This window comes from Panthera leo, chromosome B1 (genome assembly GCF_018350215.1).
Source record: "Panthera leo isolate Ple1 chromosome B1, P.leo_Ple1_pat1.1, whole genome shotgun sequence".
NCBI lineage: Eukaryota > Metazoa > Chordata > Mammalia > Carnivora > Felidae > Panthera > Panthera leo.
The window spans coordinates 96,385,110-96,409,292 of NC_056682.1; the positions used below are offsets into that span (position 1 = coordinate 96,385,110).

Here is a 24,183-nt window from a genome sequence, read left to right on the forward strand (position 1 = left end):
TTTGTATCTAACCATGAGTCAAAAATATGGCAGTTCTACCATCAAGGATTTCTCCTCCTGTTTCATAACCACACATCTCACTCCCTCACATGCCTCCAAGACATCAATTCTCTTTTCCTTACTTACAGTACACAGAATTACCAAAACACGTATGTACAGAATCTGTACTCTTTATAATTAACAAAGTTACAAATAATATAATGAGATTAAAATACAAATTCACAATTTAAGAAAATTTTGTCAGGTTTAAAAACACTGAGTTAGTTATTCAAATTTAAATTAGTCACAAGTAAAAAGGCCAAAGTATCTTAAATCATATTCAGAAGTAAAAGGTAAATTTTTAAAATTGACAGAATAGAACTTACTTTTAACTACTGAGTAGTTTTTATTTCTGGCCAATGATTCTAATTTTTACAATTTTTTAAACTTTTCCAATTTTATATATTTACTTGACAAACAAAATACAGTAGTCTTATACTCAATCCGAAATGTATTACACTTCACTTGGCTTGTAACAATTTACCTTCAATTTCATTGGAGATGGACGAGGTCTCTTTTTTACTTCTATCCAAGGTTGTGAGTCCAAGTCAGGCAAACTGGTAGACAGACCTCTAGATATTGCTTGGAGATTACTCGTTTCAGTATTTTTCTTTGGGTTCAGTGGACTTCCAAATCTTGGAGAATTTGGGGCAGACTCTAAAATTTTAAGTTGGTACTTAGTTAAAATAATGGCTTTCTTACTTATAAAACACCTTATTTTTCTTTACTTGGGTTTTTTTTTTTTTCACAAAAACATGATAAATCAAACCTCAATTATAATCTTCCCAAGGACTTTCAAACCCGAAAAGCTTGTATGATGTATTCAAGTAAAGCCAATGAATAACAGATAAAAGCAATGTCACCAACTCTTACACAGATCACATTCATTCAAACTTCTGAATATCAATTGAGTCACTAATTGTGACAATACATCTATTTAGGGGTCAATTCCGTGTGCAATCTTAAAATCTATTAATTATATATAATGAAATTATGGAACCTTGAATGCTACTAAGCCACAGACTAAATGTGTCTTTTATAGAAGGCAAAATCAGTCCTTCAGTGTTCTGCTATGATCTATAGTAAGCCATTATTCCTACTTTTCACGTTTCCTTTGCTTAATGAGGTTTAACCGAATGCAGTGTGCCCACTTAGCTCATACTGAATACTGTTTATAAAGAGTAGCATGTCACATCATTAAAGTGCACTGCTCTGGCAATAAAATGTAAAACATTTTATGTTTTTTATTTATTTTGAGAGAGAGTACACAAATGGGGGAAAGGAGGGTGGGGGTGGGGGTGGGGGGGAGAATGCCAAGCAGGCTTCACACTGTCAGTGCAGAGCCAGATGCAGGGTTTGATCCCACAAACTGTGAGATCATCACTTGGGCCGAAATCATGAGTTGGATGCTAAACTGACTGATCACCCAGGTGCCCCTAAAACATTTAAAAACTCTGTTGGAATTAAAAATGCCTTTCTCCACACTATCTTTTAATCAGAATAATTACATGCTCTATAAATAAATTCCTAATTGATTCCTTTATCAATCTTTTTTTAAAGTCAAAGAATACTTGTTTAAAGTTATAATGCAATATGTACTTGAGTCATACAAAAATTTTAAATACTAATTTAAACTCTAAAATTCTAAACATCATTTTAGTCCTGAAAGCCAATTACTTGAAAATACTGCAAAGTTGAATATTACATGGAGAAAGCTGAAATAAATGAACACCAACAACCTTTTTTTTTTTGTACTAAATGAAAATGCAAAGGCACACTCCAGGACTTTGGATTTGAGAAGAATATTCCAAGATTTTACTTCATCTACTACATGTTAGAGTTATTATCCTCTCCAAGAATGCATAGTTAGATCCAGGATTCAAATGCCAGATTACTATATTACTTTTTTTAAATGTATATTCCTTCATAATGGAAAAGGCTCTAAAACTGCATTGTCTACTATGTAGCCACCAGCCAAGCCACATGGAGCTACTGAGCACTTGAAACATGGCCACTCCTAAAATGTGCTCAGGATAAGTGTAAGGTACATACCAGATTTCAAAGTCTTGGTACAAAAAAATTTAAAAAGGTAGAATGGATCCATAATTTTTATATTAACAATATTTAGGTATATTAAAATATTTAAAATGTTATTAATTTCATTTGTTTTGTAGCTTTTTAGGCTATTAAAATTATTAGGATTACATGTGTGGCTAACATTCTATTTCGATTAGACACTGCTGCTTTACAATTTTCTAAATTAATGGTATATGTATCATTAATTGATCCACAAAGGTAGTACAAGTGAAATGCTAGGTTTGGGCTGCAAGTAAAAAGTTATAGGAATGGGAAAATACTTAACAGCAGAGAACCCCATTCCTAACACTATAAATCATCTATGTTCAATGCAGTGACTAAATCTTTAAAAATAGACTAAGAACCACCATCCTAGCAACTGAGAATTAACTAAATTACTATGCACAGTTCATGTATAAATGATTAGAACAGCACCTGGCACATGGTAGGGAAATCAGTAACTACTATTTTTAACATAGAAATTTAATCTTAAACACCTACTTAAGTTTATTATATAATAATTTCTAAATGCTCTCTAAACTTGAATGTTTCTACCACGAGTCAAGTGTTTCACTATATCCATAACACATGTGCTTATAAATTAAATGACATTAAAATAAAGAATTTGGGTAAGACAAGAAAAATCCAGATTTTTTAAAGGAAGTATTCATCTTATAATTACCTACACATATGCTCTACGTGATGTTTTCTTTTATAAAGATTTCAAACCTTATATGTATAAATTTTAAGGGTTAATGGTAAAGCCCTCACCTTCCAAAAACAAATGAGTGAATATTACTTAGATGACTTGACATTAAACTTGCTTACAGATAAAAAAAAAAGAAATTAGACACATACTTGGACACCTATAGGTTCTAACTTGTGAGAACATAGAAAAAAAATTGATCTTTGCTGCCTTCATTAATTGAAAATTGTCAACCTGACTCTCCAGAGATAAATCACCATACGTATTCCATGATATCTATCTAGTTTGACTTATGCACCCTGAATCTGGGTCATTATATAGATTGCTCTAAAAGGATTATATACTTTGTATGTGGCACATTCAGGAATACTTATGCAATTTTTCAAAGGAAATCTCACAGCTTATTAAAAAATCATTAGGGATCTTCCTACACATTTTTCAAAAAACCAAAAACAACATCAAAAAACCCCAAGAAGGTCAGGTACCCGATACTCTCAATTTTGATGAATGAAATCCTTTTACTTAAGAGCTGATAGTGTAATACTATATCCAAAGAACTGCAAAACCTAAATTTTTAAATTAACATCTTACCATTCCCATAATCAACTTTTTCTGGTGCATTGAGGTCCTCTGTTCAGTGCAAAGGTGAACTCATGTTACACAATTCAACCTCCATAGAGGGAAAAATAGAAATTTTAATTTCTTTGATGAAAAAAACCAAAAATGTTTAAATATCTTACCATATAAATCCCTCTGAAAGTATACATCAACAGTTACGTTTTTGAAACTTAAGATCGTCTCATTAGAGATAAAAAGGATATGGATAAAAGTTTCTTTACTTATAGGCACAGATAAATACAATCTACATTTCCTATCCTATATCCATTTCAAATTTTTGGTGACATATACTTTGTATTGAAACTGAGGCTTTCTCATCAGAAGGTGATTATTAAGGTCAGAAATCTGAGGATTCATGGGAAAAGGTTGAATTTACATATTTATTCCTATGATGTCATGTGAATCAGCATAACTCTAAGAACATTCTGTCTTCCTATATGCCTTCATTATCCATCTAGTTAATGATGTATAATTTAAAGAACCTAAAAATTTTGACATACAAATACAGTGATTTATTTTAGGGAAGATGTATATGAGATGTAAATGAGTGTATATTTAAAAAACACAAAAATGTACAAGACGTTGTAATTTTATTCTTGTAATTTTATTAATAATGCATAAATGGTTAAATGAACAGGCATCACCAACTTGACTGACCTATCTTAGCTACCTGTGGAAAAAGTATATTCTATTTCTATCTAACTCACCTAATGCCTGTTCATAAGCAGATTAAAAATGTCATCTTGGACCCCAGATTTACACAATAAATTAATCTAACTTACACAATCAGACATTATGTCTTTTTTAAGAAAACCTAAAAATTGTCACTTTTCTTCAACTTTTAAAACATCTGCCCAAGTTTCTTGCTTGGCAAGGTTTAGAGGCACAGAGGGCTAACAACCAAAGAAACACTAAATAAAAATATCTGTGAGACTGTCCATCAGTACTTTATTGATGGCAGGTCTCATATACTCGTGTATAAAAAATACATTTTGAAGAGTTTAGAAAAAAATATTCTTGTTCATTTCTCAAATTTTTTATCCCTCAGTGTCCACATTAATACATCTTACAGTCCATGTGAAATATTACGACAGCATGTGAGTTGTAGACTGCACACTATACTAAAGGGCAAATCAAATAGCAAAGGACCTAACAATCTAGGAAATGCCACTCAAGCCTATTTCTGCTTTATTGATCTGGACACAGGTACAAAAGTCTGGGAGGAAAAGACAGAATCTTGCAATAATTCCAGAATGATAATTAACTTTCCCACCGTAAATAAAAGTAGCACATGCAGCCCAGGCTAATTACACACAAATGGTGGCTCCTATAAAAACAACAGCAGTCCTCTGGTCTGTCTCTCATCATCATCACAAAGGTGTTTATCTCCATTGTAGTGGTGGCCCAACCTCCTCCACAAGGAGTTGGGAGTAGACATTCTTGCATAGAAGTAAGTCTGGTCGCTTTCATTTCTGCAGCACGATTTGCTCCAATGTTTATAATATTTCAGTGAGTCACCTATTCCTCTGCATATTCCGATCAAATGACATCCAAGAGCATCAGTAGATCATCACCCTGACTGAAAAAAGTTTAAGCACACATTTTTTCCCAAGAGGGAATGTCTTAAAAATGATCCAGGAAAAAATTCTTAATATTAAAGCAGTTTTTGGAAATTCTAATTACCATCATTTCTTTAATCAATAACCTTAATAATTCCATAACAGTACCCCAATTCTGCTTTCGAATATAGATCATCCTGTCTTTACAAGACGGGACTGAAGCACACAGGTAACAACATTAAAGTCAAGCCCACTCTTGAGTATAAGACTTTTAAACTATTTCAATCCTATTAAACTACTCCAATCTTAGAAGAGGAAAACTGGCACAATATATCTATAATCATTTAGTAAAACTAAGAAGATGGACAGAAATTCCACACAGGACAAAGTACACAAGAATAGAGCAGAAATTTACCCATAATTCTTAAATCTCTATTTAATTTATGGTTCTGTGAGAGGATAATATGAATAGAATTGAGAGCATCAAAAATCATTCAGTTACCTTTAATTTTCCTATTGAATCTAAATAAACCTTTTGAAAGGATAGGTAAATTGAAGCAAATAGCCCACCATTACACTGCTTGCTCTAGAAGAAAAGCTGTTACCTGTATGTGAACAAAAAGCTTGGCCTGGTACAAACTCTGGGCAATCAATCAGTTGAGAGAAGTCTGTCTGTGGCACAGTACGTGGAGGAGGGCCTGGAATTGGCCATTTTTCCGGCTCTATCTTTTTTCTCATTTTCTCATCCACAATTTCCACTTCTGTGCTATCTTTCAATGCCTACAAATAGGTATTTTCAGATACTAGAGAACTTTCATTCAAAACACTTAAATTGCATATCCTATAGTTCTAATTACCTAAAAAAAATTTTAAATCTGAAATTAGCAGATATTATACAGAGTAAATGTTTTTAAGAGCATCCACAAATTAACTACTTAGAACAAATTTCTAAATCATTTGCCCCTGTGATAGGTAACAGATATCCTGATACAATATGCAGCAGATAATTTGGTTTTCACAACAGAGTAGGCATTTAAGGATTATTATGTCAACTAGAAGCAAACTACTTTTATAGCAATTAGCTTTACTGTCAATTTTTTTCTCTCATATTTCTTTTTATCCTACCTTAATATCACCAAATAAAATTTAGGCATTATTTTAATGACTACCACCATTAATTAAATTATAAAAAAACACACATATACATTCCTCACAATACCCCATAAGGTACATAGATGAGGAAACTGAGGCTCAAAGAAATAAAGTAACTTCATAAAGATTATACACTAAGTATGAGGCAATACAAGGACTCACATAATTTATTAGCTACCCACCACCAAAGGTCTTAGCCACTAGGCCAAAGTGCTTTGCAAAAATACACATGCTGTAATTTAACGGTAAAATAAAACTAGAACAAAATTTCCTCAAAATAAAATACTTACTGATCTGAATTTTATCTGAAATTCAAAGGTACTCACCTTTTAAAAATTAAATGAGAAAAAATACAAATATATAAAAACTAAATATATATACTTGTTATTTTATAAAAGTTATAACTTGCTATATTTTAGTTGGAGAACATATGTGTACAACTTTTTATACCTGTATGCCTTTAGTATACTACTTACTTTTCAAGTTACATTTTCCATAACTGGACAGTACTTTAAAATTAGTATTACAAATTATTTAAAAACAAACTCTTTTGATGGGAATCAGGATACTCTCTGAAAAAAATAGAGAGTCTGAAACACAGAATAAAGGAAATAAGGAAGAAGCCTAAAATAAAAAGTTTGAATTGGTGATATCTATATTTTTTTCCTAACATTTTCCCAGTTTTGTCTACTGAACATTCTAGAAGCAATGACACCCTGGTAGTAAACTGTAGTACAGTATACTCAGCATCCAGATCCTGCAACAACATGGATGAATTTCAAAAACTATAAATGAAAGAGTCAGGAGACAGAAGAATTCCATTTACACAAATGTGTACAAATAAAGACTAATCTATCCTGATACAATAAGAAAAGTAGTTTGGGATGGAGCAGAGGGTTGGTAGGGGAGGACTGACTGTGACTGGAAAGACCATTAAGTTTTTAGAGTAATGGGCTATATCCTTTTGGGGGCAGGCTTACACAATTCCAAAACTCAAAATAAATACCTAAGACCTCTGCATTTTACAGCATGCTATTTATACCTGAATTAAAAAACAAAAACAAAAACCTTGAGGGGTGCCTGGATGGCTCAGTTAAGCGTCCGACTTCAGCTCAGGTCATGATCTTGTGGTTTGTGAGTTCAAGCCCCGCATCGGGCTCTGTGCTGACAGCTCAGAGCCTGGAGCCTGCTTCAGATTCTGTGTCTCTCCATCTCTCGGGCCCTCCCCTGCTCATGCTCTGTGTCTCTCCGTCTCTCAATAATAAGTAAACGTTAAAAAGAAAATAATTTAAAAAACAAACAAACCTTGAAACTTTCTTAATGGTTTAAATTTTTCAAAACAATGTTTGGAAAAAGACTGCCAATAGTGTTGGTAGAATGTGGAGCAAGTGAAACTCTCAATGGTGGTAGTTTTAATTGGTTCATTAATTTGGAAAAAATGCTTAGCAGTATCTTCAAAAGCTAAGTGTGTGTGTGTGTGTGTGTGTGTGTGTGTGTGTGTGTGTGTGTATACACCCATCATTTCACAAGAAAGTAAGTACATATGTCCATCAAAAAATACATACAATAATGTTCACAACAGTACCACAGATTCAAACTGTAAAGAACCCAGGTATCTACAAACAGGAGCATGGAAAAGTACATTGTATTATATTCATACAAGGAAATACTAACCTAAAATGGATAGTGAACAACCGCTACACACCAACAACATGGATAAATCTCACAGAAATGGTAACTATAAGTCAGATACAAAAAAATATACACACCTCTGATTATGTAAAGTTAAAAAACAAATGAGAGAACTCTAAAGAAGTAATTACCTTCGAGAAGAGCATAGTAGTACAGGTTAGGAGGGGACACAAGGCAGCTGCCTGGGATGTTGAAAATGTTCTATATCTTAATCTGGGTATTGGTTACACAACTATATTCATAGGGAAAAGTAATCTATAATCCTATGATTTATAACATACAGTGTATAAATTATGCCTCAATTCAAAAGAAAAAATCTGAGGGGAAAAAAACCAAAGTTCTTTATATACAACTATTGAGTAATCTTCCAATATATACTGTTTTTAGAAAGAAAGGCATAACAATATATGTATGTAGTATAACATGAACTATCTCAAGAGAATTAATAAACAGAAAAGAAGTAACAATGATAGTCACCAACAAAGATTTAACTAACTCACTGTTGGAGAAACATGGGAAGGAAGAAATTCTTCACTACATAACCTTTGATTCTTGAATCACAGGGAATTTATTCCCTATTGAAAAAAAAAGCTCAAGAAGAACATAAAGAGACCAGAAGTTGTGATTTAGATTTAGCATCAGACAAAAATTATGTTTTACACAAAATTAAGGAAAAGATCTAGACAAGAGTTTTAATAAAGCCAAACCATGTTTATCCTGAACTCCTAAACAATGAGTTAAAGTGTACAGTTAACATTTCTAGACACCTGAAGCTTTTTCTAGTAATGTTGGTGCTTTTTTTTTTAAAGATTATTTATTTTTAGAGAAAGAGAGAACACGAACATAAGTGGGGGAGGGGCAGAGAGAGGAAGAATCCCAAGCAGGCTCTGCACAGTCAATGCACAGAGCCCAAGGTGGGGCTTGAACTCACAAAACCATGAGATCATAACCTGAGCCAAAATCAAGAGTTGGGACGCTCAACCCACTGAGCCACCTAGGCACCCCTGATCCTTTTCTTAATGGTATCTATTATTATGAATAACTACCAATGTTAGAATACATAGATAATGTATTCCTAGTTCCTGGTCCTATGCCTGGTATCAAGAGTAAAGATTTTCATGTGTGAAGACTTAGAGATAAGACACCAGCACACATTCTGAGGAACCATAGTCAGCCAATTTTGAAAACAAGGTTTCAGATAAGAGTAGTAGGCATAGTTCTAAGGACTTCACAAATACTGTATTAATTACTTCCCTTAAATCCTTATACTCTATAATACTTTAAGTATTATTTGCCCTCTTTTAACAATGAGAAAACAAGCATGAAGGGGTTAAATAACTTGAACAGAATTACAGAACTGATTAGCTAAAGTTCCAGGATTAATTGGATTAAGGAAAAAAAAAAAAAAAAAGGAAAACACAAATAGACCTCAGCTGTGGAGCAAGAATCAAGAATGCAGTAAACTGGATCTACCATATGATCCAGTAATTCCAATTACTGGATATACCCCCAAAAAATAAAAACAGGATTCTAAAGAGATATCTGCATGCTCACGTTTATTGCAGCATTATTCACAGTAGCTAAGATATGGAAACAATTTAAATACTCATCAATAGATGAACGGATAAAGAGGATGTGATATATATATCTATATATCGATATATACAGATAGATAGATATCAGAATGTTATTCAGCCTAGAGAAAGGACACCCTGCCACTTGCAACAACATGGATGGACCTTGAGCATATTATGCTAAATGAGATAAGTGAGACAGAAAGACAAGTACTACATGATATCACTTATATGTGGAATCTAAAAACATGAAACTTTAAATAAAAAAAAGAATAAAATAGTGTTTACCAGGAAACAGTGGGTGGGGGAGATAAGACTGATGTTTAAGGGCACAAACTTGCAATGAGTAGTAAATAACTGACAGAGATTTCATGCACAGTATGAGGACTATAGACAAGAATACTGTACTATAATTATGTACATGATATGTACATTATGATAAATATCACTACAACAGTAATCATATTATAATATTCATGTATCAAAGTTAAAAAAAAAGTACAGTAAGCTGAAAATGAATGGGAGTAAACAGACTCAGTAAGATAGGCTGTGTAGAAAACTTCAACCAGGGGCGCCTGGATGGCCCAGTCAGTTGAGCCTTGATTTCTGCCCAGGTCACGATCCTGGGGTTGAGGGACACAGCCCTGAATCGGGCTCCACGCAGAGCATGGAGCCTACTTGAGATGTTCTCTCTCTCTCTTTCTCTCTCTCCCTCTCTCTCTGTCCCTCTCCCCTGCTCATGTGCTCTTTATGTCTCTCCAAAATAAAACTAAAAAAAAAAAAACAAAAAAAACAAAGGAAAACCTCAACTAGGGCAGATAGGGGTGTGAGCTCAAGTATATTTTACCTCTTTTGATCGTTCTTTTCAAGAACGAAAAAATTTGAGCGTATTAAGCTACATATAGCAAAAAGTTGATAGAAAGTAAATGAAAATCCAAAAACAGGAATGAACAGAAGGACATCCTTGAAAACTAACAAGAGCAGTAAATCATTATTTAAGGCTTACTGTTTGTGCCAGATACTGTCATCACACATTTCATCTCTAGGACTACCCTATGAAGTAGGTAGTGTTAGGATTTCCACTTTATAGAAGTCTCAGGACATTACCCAAGGTCACAGAGCTACAAGGATGTGCATGCAGATTGTCAAGTCCATGCTCTACATTACTATGTTTATATTGCAAAACCCAGTGAAATCTTACATTCTTAACAGATAAAGGACAATTTTTCCCACTTAACAGATAAAGGACAACTTTTCCATTCATTACAGTGGGAAAGGTGCATAATGAATATTAAATGAATGCAGATCTATACTGTTCTAAATCACTGTGCTTATGTATTTCTGTATTTCAATAATAGCAGTATTTCTTTCTCTATCGATAATTGTAACCATAACAGTAATGCCAAAGTTCTTTTAAATATTCCTTTCCTTCTACTACATCTTCTACTAGAAGATGTAAGGAAGCAGGTAATCAATAACTTGAAAATTATGCTTGAGGGTTTATTGGGAATACCAATAGACCAAAAAAACATACCATAATAAAATTACAACCAGATTCCTACAAAGTACAGAGAGTCGGGGAAATTAGTCACAACTTCATTGAAAATGACAGCTAGAATAGATCTTTGCTATTAGCACGGACAGTGGAAGTACTTAATAAACTCATTCTACTACAAATATTATATTTTTATGAATACTAAGCTTTGCAGGAAAAAACAGTTCTTAAAATTACAAAGAAACTTTAAATAGTATTTATTAATAAATGCAACAATGACATTGTTTGAGGTAACTTCTTTCATAAAACAAAGACTCATTAATTACATGTCAACAAATAAATCGCTAGTTTATATTGTTTTGAAATATTGACTCTTCCTGTAACTAGTTTTTAAAACATGGAGCACACATGCTCAAAACAAATTGCTAAAAAAGTCAAAGAAATCTGTTAAGAAAATTAAAAGATGAGGGACACTTGGGTGGCTCAGTTAAGCATCCAACTTCAGCTCAGGTCATTATCTCATGGTTCATGAGTTCTAGCCCCTCATCAGGCTCGCTGCTGCCAGCACAGAGCCTGCTTCGGATTCTCTGTCTCTCTCTCTACCCCTCCCTGGCTCACGCTCCCTCTCTCTCAAACACAAACATAAAAAAAAAAAAAAGAAAAGAAAAAGAAAATGAAAACATGAGCCAAAGACTGGGGGAAAAAAAATCTGTAAAATACACACAAAGCACTTGTATCCACAATAAAGAACTCTTACAATAAAAAGAATAAAATAAAAACCCTCCAATAAAAATAGGCAAAATATCTGACCAGCATTTCAACAAATAAGATACACTGATGGTAAATACACACATAAAAAGATGCTCAACATCATTAGTCATTAGGGAAATGCAAATTAAAGCCTCAATAAAAAACCACTACGTATCTATTATTCAAAAAAACTGACAATATCAAGTCTTTCAAAACTGTAGCCAAAGGGCAAATTTGATTATACCTATGTAGGCAACAGAAAAACAAAAATGTTCAAAGCATTTCTAGAGCAGGACACAAAATTTAATAAAAGCATTAAGAATACATCTGGAAAGACTGCTTTAAATTACCCTTTCTATAGCACATGAAAAACTCTCAAAATTTTAATAAATAGAAATACATGCCATTTTGCAGCAACTTAAGAAGACTTAAAGAACCAAAAACACTCAAGAAGGTCCAAGTTTGAAGGGTCAGGTTAAACACACGTGGTAACATCATTAGTAAATCTTTGAGGAGTCTCCAAGGTTAGAAATTTATTTGGGTCTTATAAAATGAAAAAAAAGCCATGAGATGTAGTCTAAGCCTTAGGTAACTACAGGCTATCTTTTGCTTTTTTTTTTCCTACATTTTTTTTTAATTTTTTTTTTTTTAACATTTATTCATTTTTTTGAGAGACAGAACACAAGCAAGGAAGGGGCAGAAAGAGAGAGGGAGACACAGAATCCAAAGGAGTCTCCAGGCTCTGAGCTGTCAGCACAGAGCCCAGTTCAGGACTCAAACCCACAGACTATGAGTTCATGACCTGAGCTGAAGTCAGATGCTCTACAGACTAAGCCAGCCAGGTGTCCCTCCTTTTTTTTTTTTAAATACTTGAGAGAGAGAGAGAGAGAGAGAGAGAGAGTGAGAGTGAGAGAGAGAGAGAGTGGGCGGGGCAGAGAGAAAGAGAGGAGAGAGAGGAGAGAGAGAATCCCAAGCAGGGAGACTAGATCTAATGACCTTGATATCATAACCTGAATGGAAATCAAAAGTTGGGACGCTTCACCACCTGAGCCACCCAGGCACCCCTTTAAGTTTTTTAATATAATTTTTAGAGGAGAGTTACTTTATAGCATAATTGAATGGAAAGTACAGACTGTTTTGCAACTATTTTTTAAATGAATAATTACCTCTAAAATGAGATTAAGGTTTGTAGTGAGAGCCTGAACACGGTGGAAACCAGCAATCAGGGAAATAGGCAAGAAACCCTGTTCATCCATCTTTCTCCTAAGAAAGAAGTCCCGTTCCAAATTTTCTACACTGAAGTAATATTCACTGAAAAAAAGAAACAAGCAAAAATAAGTAAACATAAGTTTAATTAATTTATTCAATAGGAAACAAAAATATCTATCACTTATATATCAACAGCTTTAAAATTATTTTATTAGTAATATACAGATTCAATACAACATAGATAGAACGTAAATACAAGACCAAAGCGCTACCAAGTTATAATTTCTTATCCATGAGTAGAAAGAAACTTAAAATACTGATTCTCTTCCAAAAAACTAACATTAACTTCTACTTAGATCAACTTTACCTAAGCATAAAGAATTAACCAGCATTTTACCTTAGAACAGTTCAATAACTGATTTTTTTTACATGAGTCAATTAAAGGAAACTTTTTATTAAAAGCTACTTTAACTTGTTTCATTTAAACACTAAATAACAACTAAACACATGTCAACAGATTGCCTTCCAACTTTTCCCACATCACTGAGAACAGCTTTCTTGGAAGTACTCTTTGTGAAGTTTACAGAGTAGATTAGTTTGTTTTGTTTTCTAAATAGACAGGGTAGTGATATTGTTTAATCCTGAATGCTAGCAACCAGTACAAAGCTACTGAGTAAAAACTGAGTGAATACATGAGCACAAGGGTACACACACAATTATATATCTACAAGATCTCCCTGTATCTTTGATGGAGAGAACTATAAAAGACATTTAAGAATGAACAGAATATACAGCTGAACAAGGAATATCTATGATACATGGGGGTACATGGGGTACCATGAGGTACATGGGGAAAAAAATAGAGAAAAAGCTAGCTTAGATACCTTAATCTTCTCTAGGAAAGTAGAGAGAAATGTAAATGGATAAACTGTATGATCAATAACTATAAGTTCTAAGATACAAAGATAATATGAGTATATTCAATAGTGGCATTTGAGAAACAAGTTTAAAATTACAGTCTCCATGGGGTGCCTGGGTGTCTCAGTGGGTTGAGCATCTGACTTCGGCTCAGGTCATGATCTCAAGGCTCACGAGTTCAAGCCTCAAGTCAAGATCTGGGCCAACAGCTCAGAGCCTGGAGCCTGCTTTGGATTCTGTGTCTCTGTCTCTGTCTCTGCCCCTCCCCACTCACGCTTGCTCTCTCTCTCTGTCTCTCAAAAATAAACATTAAAAAATTTTTTTTTTTTAAATTACAGCCTCCATATAGAAAAACAAAAATAGAATTCTAGAGAGAACAAGAGGACAAATGGGGGAAAATGTAGAAAAGAATACAAAAGAAATACATGACATCAGTGATGATATGGCCTACAAGTTAATAATCCTATACTGTTCCCAAATCAGAGACAGTTATCAAAGATCGGTGGCAAATTATGAGAAAGCACACCAACTCATGTATTTAGTAACACAGGGTTACTAAAGATACCCTTGAAATATTTAGGTCAAAATCTAACTTTGAAGAAATAATCACCCATAAATGAGAAATGGCTTTGAGCTACTTTTCACTAGGAGAAAAAAATCTTATTTTAGAAATGTAAATACTCAAGTTGTTTCTTTATACTCAGATATTTATCCAGTGATCAAAGCGCAAAGCTCCCTTGGATCAGTGAACTACTACTGACATCTCAGTAACACTAGTAAATCATTTACTTGTTTTAAACACTGAAGAAAAAAATCTTAAATCTTGAAGAAACAAAAATTCTGATTTTGTTATACCTCCAAAAGCCCTTTTCATAGTGCCTGGCATGTGGTGGGCACATCATACACTTCAAAAGTCCTTTTCACATTTCTTGACATAGTGGCACATGATACATATGCTTAAATTCTAAATTTTCACACATTAAGACATTTGATTTAGTCACAAGTTAAAACCGTTCTTAGACAAAACCTTCTCTGAATCATTAATAAGATGGTTTTTTATTCTACTACTTCATGAAAATCTTAGTATCTAAATAAATTCATAAATCACCCTATTACCTATGGTATTTATTTTTTAAACTTCTAATAGGCTACAAACTACTCATCTCTAAATGTGAATGTCAAAAGAGACTGTCCTGGCTAGAAATAATCAAGATCTTAAATTTTTAATATTCTGATATAAAAAATGACAATACTTTTTCAGTTAAAATAATTTTAAAAACTCAATCGTCCCTAATACAGTTAAGCCTCTTACTTTCAAAATATATTTAGCATAATTTTCCACAAATGCAAGAAAGTTTTCAGTAACTTCTCAAAGAGAAAAATGTAAACCCTACTCAATGAGCCTATCTATATTAAGTATGAGAAACCTCAAAGAAAACAAAGTCGAAAGCATGACTCCTCCAGAAGTCCACTAATCGAAGAATAACAGTAAAGAGCCATTCTAAACCTGGTACTCTAACATCTGCCAAAAACCCTATTGCTAAAACAGTAACAAGAAAAAAAGGAGTCATGCCCAGTGCTGTGTCTGACATTTTGTTCAGTGTCCTAGGGGACATTATCATGTCCTACCTTAGAAGCTCTGGATTCTACACTGCATGATCAGAAATTTTGTCAACACTGAAGTAGCTGTCTGCTCCTCCCTCACTTGTATGAGCACATTGGAGGCCGATTATCCTGACATGGAGTTGCATATCCACTGTCAGGTCTCAGAAGGGACCTGGCAGCAAGAGTTACAAAAAAGACAGGAATAGTGGTTTGAAGTTGATAGCCACATGCCAGGCACTTTCTGCCCATAAAAAGGCCCTTTTCTTCAGTGTTTGCGTCAACTGTAACAAAAGAAGCAAGAACAAAATAAACAAGTTGCTTCGTATTGTATGTAAGCCAATCAAATCCACCATGAAGACATCCCAGGAAAATGCCTGGATGATGCCGATGAAGAAATTATTTTCTAACAGAGTCAATTTTCTTTCTTAAATAAAGATAGATGTTTTCAAGATACTTAAACCCTTTCAAAAATAGTTTTTCTTTTACTTTGTTAAGGATAAAAAAGTAATCAAATTTCAGCAAACTGGTTATGCCAGTCACTTGAGGACATTTTTTCACCACTATATAAACACACTATATAAATAGGCAAAACATTCTATACAATACTAATATGTACAAGGGTTATTTTTTCTCTTAACGACAATAGAATATTCTCCTAACATCAACTTCAGTACTTCAGAGGGCAACTATTATGAAAACTAGAACAAAAAGTTTGAACTAAAAAAGATTAGGTAGTTCCCCTTCAATATGTGCCACAAAGAAAGAGAACTTAAAAGTTAAAAAACAAACTTAGAATTTTGAAATCATTTGCTAAGTAAAAATATATCTATCACCATTTTTTGTCATTTATGTTCCTTTGTGAACTTCAATATAACCATTTATTTGCAAATAATAAGCCAGGCTTCACTTGTTCAACATCAAATATCTATATGGCAATTTTATATTCTTATATTTAATCACTCCTAATATACCATGACAATATTCTTTCAACTAACGCCCTTTAAACAGAGAAATACCTGAATAGTAAACAAAGCAGAAGTCTTATGTAACAACATAAACCAAATATAAATTTTTAAAAAATACTTCACTAACATTTCCTAGAAAAATAAAAACATAAAATACTATTAAAAATCTACCAATTTTACTAAGAAACGGCTTTAAAATGTATTATAACATATTCACTATCAACGATGTTAAAGTGTGAGGTTACTATCCCATCTGCTATGTCTGATCAACTTACATTTGGCGTTTAATATACTCTTTAAGCAATGTTTCTTCCACAGGATACACCTGTACACCTGTACCATCATCATAGTAATACATCATACTGGTATTAAGTTCTGTTTGAAATGGCTGATCAGTCCTTTCACCATGTTCTCGATAACCATATGAATAATCGAAGTTCACTTGATGTGAATAAAGAGAAAGAAAAGTGATTACAGATTTTTTTTTTTAAAAAAGAGAAACAGTTACTATAAAGAAAAATCCAAAGTCAAGTATTTGAAGGGGTAACAATTACAAAACCACCTTAATTATCAGACAAAAAATATTAGTTAAAACATTATATGGGATAGTGGGCAAAACTAACAGATGGCTTGCACACTTTTTGAAACTCTATCTAATTTAACAAAATTCATGTCCTACATCGAGGATTTCCTCTGCCTCGTCCTCTTCCCCGTCCTCGGCCTCTTCCTCGGCCTCGAAACGAACCTCGGATATTACCACCCTCACTTCTCACACTGGAAACTTCATCTTGATCGTCTCTCTTTTCTCTATCACGCCTCCAACCTTTTAAAAACAAAAATATTTTTATACATTCCAATTTGAAACAGTAAATAACATGACTATTTTTATGAAAACATGGCAACTACCCCTCCCCATTTTGTAACAAGTTGTTAGTAACCAGGCATTCTTCAGATAGATACTAACTTAAGAGAGCTCACAGGAATTGGTCAAAATGTCCCTGGCATGAAAGAGGGTCCACAAAAGTATTGACATAAAGAAAACATTTTGATAAGGAAAATAATATACTAAAAAAAGAAGAGGTCCTTTGTTAAGATGGTACTATTCAAGATTCAAGACGTTCCAAGACTACTGAATGTGCATTATATAAAACTCCTTAAAAAAAAAAAAAAAAAACTCCTTAAAAAAGTTTTACAAAATGTTTAAAGAAACATCTCTATTTAAGTAAAACAAATTCCTTTTAAAGAAAAAAAGGAAATGAAAACACAAAACAAACTGGGAGATGATATCTGCAGTACAATATAAGAATTATATCCAGAATACACATAGAATGCACTATCGTGCATGCACACACACACACAAACATACACACACACACACACACACACACACACACACACACACAGTAACTCAGTGGGAAAAATGGCTACAAGATAGGTAGTCAAACAGGAAATGCAAATGGGCAATAAGCAAAAAGTGGTGTTTAGCCTCATTGGTCATGAGAAATGCAAATTAAGACAAAGAATATTTGATCTACCCCAGTCTGACAAATATTTTCAGGTCCTATAATTAATCAAATATTGATCAAGAAGAAAAGGTAGAACATTGTATACAATTAGTGAGAGCAAAGTCAGGCACATCCACTTTGAAAAACAAATTGGAATAATTAAATAAATTTGAAGGTACAAATATCTTAGAGACCAAGGGTTTTGCAAACTTGGTACTACTGACACTTTGAGCCAGCTAACTCTCTAGTGTAGGGGCCTACAGAATGTTTAGCATCAGCCATGACCTCTACCAACTAGATGCCAGTAGCACTCACTCACCACCCCCTCCAAGTTGTGAAAACCAGTATTATCTCCAGACAATGCCAAATGCCCCCTTGGGAGTGGGGGAAAATCATCTCTATTGAGAATCACTGGCCTAGATGCTGCAAATCCTCTTCAATGTATACCCTAATACAGTTTTTTTCAAACACTTCTGCCTCAACCCACAGTAAGCCTTACTGTATATCACACCCTGGAACACACAAATTTTTTGTAATTTAAACACAACTGTCATAAAAATTTTTCTGTGTGAAGAACTCTGAGTCTATCAATTTTTTTGGAAAAACCTGATCATCACCCAGTACACCAATTTCATAATGCACTCATGGGTTGCAGTCTTAAGAAATTACCCCAAAGGGGGCACCTGGGTGGCTCAGTTGGTTAAGTGTCCAACTTCAGCTCAGGTCACGATCTCCCAGTTTGTGGGTTCAAGCCCTGTGTCAGGCTCTGTGCTGACAGCTTGGAGCCTGCTTAGGATTCTGTCTCTCCCTCTCTTTCTACCCCTCCCCCACTCGTGCTGTCTCTGTCTCTCTCTCAAAAAAAAGAAAAGAAAAGAAAAGAAATTACCCCTAAAGAACTTCTTGTACATGTTTACTGGAAAACATGCATAAAAATGTAAATATTTATTACACTTTAAAAAAACTGAAACAATCCAAATGTCCACCAACAGAAGAGATTTTATCAAATACTGAAATGCCCTTTAGCAGGGGGAAAAAAAAAAACAAACGTAAGGACTTACAATACACCAACATGTGGGGCGGGGTGCCTGGGTGGCTCAGTCGGTTAAGTGTCCGACTTCAGCTCAGGTCATGATATCACAATTCCTGAGTTCGAGCCCATGTCAGGATCTGTGCTGACAGTGCAGAGCCTGGAGCCCTCTTCAAGTTCTGTGTTTCCCTCTCTCTGCCCCTCCCCTGCCCCTGCTCTCTCTCTCTCAAAAATAAACATTTTTTAAAAATTCCTAAAAAAAGAAAAAAAACAATACATCAATATGCATTAATCTAAGAAAATTAGACTAAAGTTTAAAAATTACTGCCACGAAAAAAAAAATGTACTGTCACAATATGTTAATGGAGTCATACTGAATGTCAGCTTCAAATAAAAATATTCAAACAACAAACATTCAGGTCTTTTTTCTTCTGAGAAGGGAAGCAATGGGATGAAATTGCATGGGGCACACAGAAGTTCAAAGGTAATGGTAATATACATTTCTAAACTTGGTCCTGAGTCCCCAGTGTTCATTTTATGTTTGTTCTTTACAACCCTGTTTTCTTATACGCCCAATATTTAATAAGTAAAATATATTATGAATATATATTACTTTTCGAATAAAATATTAAAGTGATACATATGAGAAACTATGATACAAAGGCAAAAAAAGGTCAGTTTTTCTGTAGAAAGTTTCATAATTTTAAAGTCATTTTTGTGGACAATTGAGTAAATATAACTAGGTTTTAGAAGATACTAGGGAATTACTGTGGTTTTTCCTAGGTGCTGCATTTTCTTTGAATATCAGTGCTGAAGTGTCATGATTATCTGCAAGTTACTTTCAAATAATTCAACAAATAGAGGAATTAAATACAGCAAAATTACTAAATCTAGGTTGTGGTTAGACAGGTATTCACTATACAATTCTTTCAACTTCTGTGTGTTTAAAGTATTCCATAACATAATTGGAAACTTTTGAGTGGTATTATGTTTGTAAATTTTCTTAAGCCTTCCCCATTCACAGGACAACATGTATGCTTTTAAAATTATCAGACTTAAGGGGTACCTGGGTGGCTCAGCCAGTTAAGTGTCTGACTTCGGCTCAGGTCATGATCAGATGGCTTTGTGAGTCCGAGTCCTACACCAGGCACTGTGCTGACAGCTCAGAGCCTGGAGCCTGCTTTGGATTCTATGTCTCCCTCTCTCTCTGTCCCTTTCCCGCTCATGCTCTGTGTGTGTGTCTCTCTCTCTCAAAAATAAACTTAAAAAAATTCTTTTTAATTTTAAATTATCAGACTTAAGATTTCAGAAACCTATAAAACCAAATGCTCATCTAATTGTTGCTACATATTCTCCTCCTGTCCTCCTCGGCTTTCTGAGATGTGAGAAATCCCATTGAAATAATGTATCTGGGAAATGAAAGACTGATGAGTAAGTTTATAATGGATAAGACTAACAATACCTGAACCAACTCAAACTTAATACAACTAAAAGTGAAACACCTAACTTTTTCTTACTGCTGTAAGAAATACACATTCAGAAGTAGTCCTACCAAAACAAAAATAAACCTGAATCTAATCAAACCTTAAAAATTATATCCAGAAAAGACACAAGAATGTGTTAAAAAAAAATATAACAAAGCAATCAGCAAGTCCAAAATATGGAAAATTCCAGAAGACATATGACCTAACAAATAGCAAAGGAACGAAACATTACTGATGAAAATACAAAATGGTACAACCAATTTGGAAAACAATTTGACAATTTATTTTAAAGTCAAATATGCACTCATCCTACCACCTAATAATCCACTCCTAGGTGTTTACCCGAGAAACTAAAACACATGCCCAAAGACTTGTACACAAATGTTCATAGCAGCATTACTCATAATAGCCAAAAACTAGAAACAAGCCAAATGTCCATGTGTAAATGAATGGATACAGGGGGATATCCATTCAAGAGAAAACTATTCTGAAATAAAGAGGTAAAAACTACTGATAAATGGAACAATACTGACAAGTCTGAAAAACATGCTGAGCAAAAGGAGACATAAGAGTTCATAACGTACATTGTATAGTTCAAAATTTATATAAAACCATAGAAAAGGCAAATCTAACCTGACAGAAAGTAGGCTCATAGCTGGGAGAAGTGACAGTAATGTAAATGTATTTTATATGCATATAATTTATAGCTCAGTAAAGCTGGCTTTTTTAAAAGATACCACCCGTAAGAGGCTCCCACCAGCCAAATCTGGGATAATCTGAGTATCAAACTAAATAATCATGGTAATGGATTATAATACATTGAAAAAATAAGAAGCCATAAATCCATACCGGTAATAAGGGAAGTCATTCCTTATAGTGGAATGTCAACTAATAAATACAGAAGTAATGATGCAGTAAGAAAAATCAGCAATTGCAATATGGTAATAATTGAATCAGGTAAGAATCATCAATGGAAACTAAAGCTCATGAGAAAAGTCTGATGAGAAACTGGGTATTTTCAAAGTTTCAAAATCTCTCTCACAAATTACATATTAATTACAAAGGAGAAAAAAGCATCTTGACAGTAAAGAAGCCTAGAGTACATCATCTTAACCCAGGGCTCAAAGTTAATATCAGCAATAACATAAACAAGATTATGTGCATTTCCATGCAATGAGAAGAAAATCATTTAACTTCTGCAGTATTCCTGCCAAAAATTCATAACCCAAATCCAATCATGAGGAAACACCAGAAAACTCAAAGTGAGAGATATCTACCACCTGTCACAAAATCTTCAGAAAAAAAAAAATCAGTGTCATCAAGGACAAAAGCAGAAGAACCGTTCCAGATTAATGGAGACTAAAGAGAACAGATGACTAAAAGCAATGTTTGATCTCAGATTAGATCCTGGAAAGGAGGGAGAAAAAAAACTGAAAAAGACATTATGGGGAAAATCTGCCTGTGTACAGTCACACTGCATTACTGTTCTTAAGATATACACTCTGAAGGAACTTAGTGTTAAAAGAGGCACAATGTCTGCAACTTATTTTTAAGTAGTTTATACTATACATGGCTATTAAAATTATAAAAATTAAGACTAAGTTCATTAGTGTCAAAATTTTTTCCTTTAGAATGTAACTTACTTCGTGTATCATTTCTCCTATTGTTATGTGATGATTTACTTGCTTCAGGTTGACATCTTGAGGTGTTTCGGGATCCTGGTCTTTCTTGACTGTCTGGTCTTACATCATCTAAGTGGAGTGGTACCCATTTGTGCTTATTAGCTTGAAAAAAACAAAATAAAATCGTTTAATGACAATGCACAATTTTCATTAAAGCTTTGCAATTCTGAATGGACTCTAAGGTTTAATTAAACAGAAGACTTTGTCCTTAAATGTTCTTGTAGAGAACCAAAATAATTTTCTTCTTCTCACAAAGCTCCTTAATAAACTTGTCTGCGCAAACATTTCTAAAGTTCATGTGAAAAGCCACTTAATGGAGTATCCTTAGAACTTTTACTTTCAAACAAAATGCTCACTCTTCTGTTTAATTCTGATGAAAAAGCTCCTCAAAAATAGTTAAGTGTAATACAATACTCCTAATACTTGACTCTCAGGCTTCAGAATGGGGTATATCCGGTAAGACATTATAATGAACACACTGGAAAGTTTGGCTGGTAATTCAAAACATTCAGTTTCAAGTCACTGTCTAAAATATTGATTTATCTAGATTACTACGAATGAAAGAGGTTTTTCAAAATTAGAGTATAAAATCTGTCTAACTACTTAATAAATCTTTTTATAGCTACTATACATTTTCCTAACCTAAGAGAGGCAATTTAACTTCTCTGGTTGAATACATGATACTGTAATTGTTACACTGTGGTGAAATTCTGAAGATTACCTAATTCATGGAATCCACAGTTAAGGTTTCTAAATGTTTAGTCTTTTGCTCAATATATATTTTTGACTAAACAAGACTCATGTGCAAAGGAAAAACTACCAAGGTAATTAAAGGAAAAGGAATTATCAGTATGCAACTAAAGTACTGATTTCCTATAAATCCTTCAAACTGTGGACAGACAAGGAAGAGGAATATGAAAGATCTTTAAAAAAAAAAAATCTATCTGAATTCTATACTATAAATTCTATCAGTGAGTCTCTCTGGTATAAAAAAGCCCTTCCTCTGAAGATTAAAAAAAACAAAACAAACAAACAAAAAAACACCTGTGTGCTCTAAAGAGAGTCAATTCACGACTTGATTAAACGAATTTAAATATAAAAACCTGGATTTTAGTGTTTGCTGATCAGTTTTAATTGAAGCGATTAACAAGACAATTTTAAAGCAGGATGACAGGTCTGTCATCTGTATGAATTCCAGGAAGTCAAAAAGACTTACCTATCTGAGAAGTATGAAAAAGCTAAGTGATAAACTTGTTTAAGAAACTGGGAAATTTTTTCCTAACATGTCTGTCCTGTTGTCAACCACTTTTAAGCAATTAGCCTTGGCTCATCATATCACATAAGGCTAACTAATATGCTTACCCTGCAGCTAAGGATTAGATACTCATTTAAAAAAGAATTCAAAAAATAAACAAACTTAAAAAAGCATTCAATGTATGGGAGATTGTTTAATTCATTATTAAAGAAATTGACTGGAAACACTTCATAAAATGTCCCCTCCCATGCCACACTACCACCAAGAATTAAAACGCTTTAATGGCTTCCCATGGCACTCAAAATAAAATGCTAATTCCAAGTGACGAAAGCCCTGCACAATGTGGACCAACATCTCCTGCCCCTTTTCCCAATGTTCATCTTGTTTCAGCTACTGACCTTTCAACAGTTTAAAGAACTTTTCTGCCTAAAGCCCTGTGAAGACACTTTTACTTAGGCTCAGAACACTCAATGAGTATATGCTTTTACAAAGCAGTTAAATCATAATCTGTCCCTAGATACAGGAAAAGTTGCATACAAATATGTAAAAGGATACAAGGACAGTATTTTTTCTTCTAAGTGTAATTTAAATGGAGAGATGCTATGAAAAAAAAAAAAAAAAAAAGTTGACCAAAACTGAAAATAGGGAGCAGTTCCAATGCAAATTTAAGAAACAATTATCATACAATTTTTAAGAAATATATCTTAAAAATATCTATCTATACCCATTTCTATAAGTGCAACTTCATTCTATACCTAAAGTACAAGTAAAATGAAAAAAGGAAAGCTTATGTAGCTTTATACCTACATAAAGTACAAGTAAAATGAAAAAAGGAATAGTTTAAGAATATTACAAAAGCAAATCAGTTACCA

The 24,183-nt window shown here is 33.6% G+C and overlaps 1 protein-coding gene across 14 annotated transcripts in view; it reads right to left on the minus strand.

Annotated features, from left to right (window-relative positions):
- LARP1B (La ribonucleoprotein 1B) overlaps positions 1–24,183 on the minus strand; it is a 129,078-nt gene that overhangs the window by 89,661 nt on the left and 15,234 nt on the right. For 12 of the 14 annotated variants that reach the window (XM_042935524.1, XM_042935525.1, XM_042935520.1 and 9 more), the window contains 6 exons: positions 22,018–22,158; positions 17,038–17,181; positions 16,634–16,799; positions 12,828–12,972; positions 5,604–5,778; positions 524–696 (listed from right to left, as the gene is read on the minus strand). In XM_042935524.1, coding sequence (XP_042791458.1) covers positions 524–696; positions 5,604–5,778; positions 12,828–12,972; positions 16,634–16,799; positions 17,038–17,181; positions 22,018–22,158 — 944 coding nt within the window. Of the gene's footprint in view, positions 1–523; positions 697–3,412; positions 3,492–4,601; positions 5,019–5,603; positions 5,779–12,827; positions 12,973–16,633; positions 16,800–17,037; positions 17,182–22,017; positions 22,159–24,183 lie in introns of those variants that run through there. The other 2 variants (XR_006201719.1, XM_042935530.1) reach the window with 2 other exon arrangements.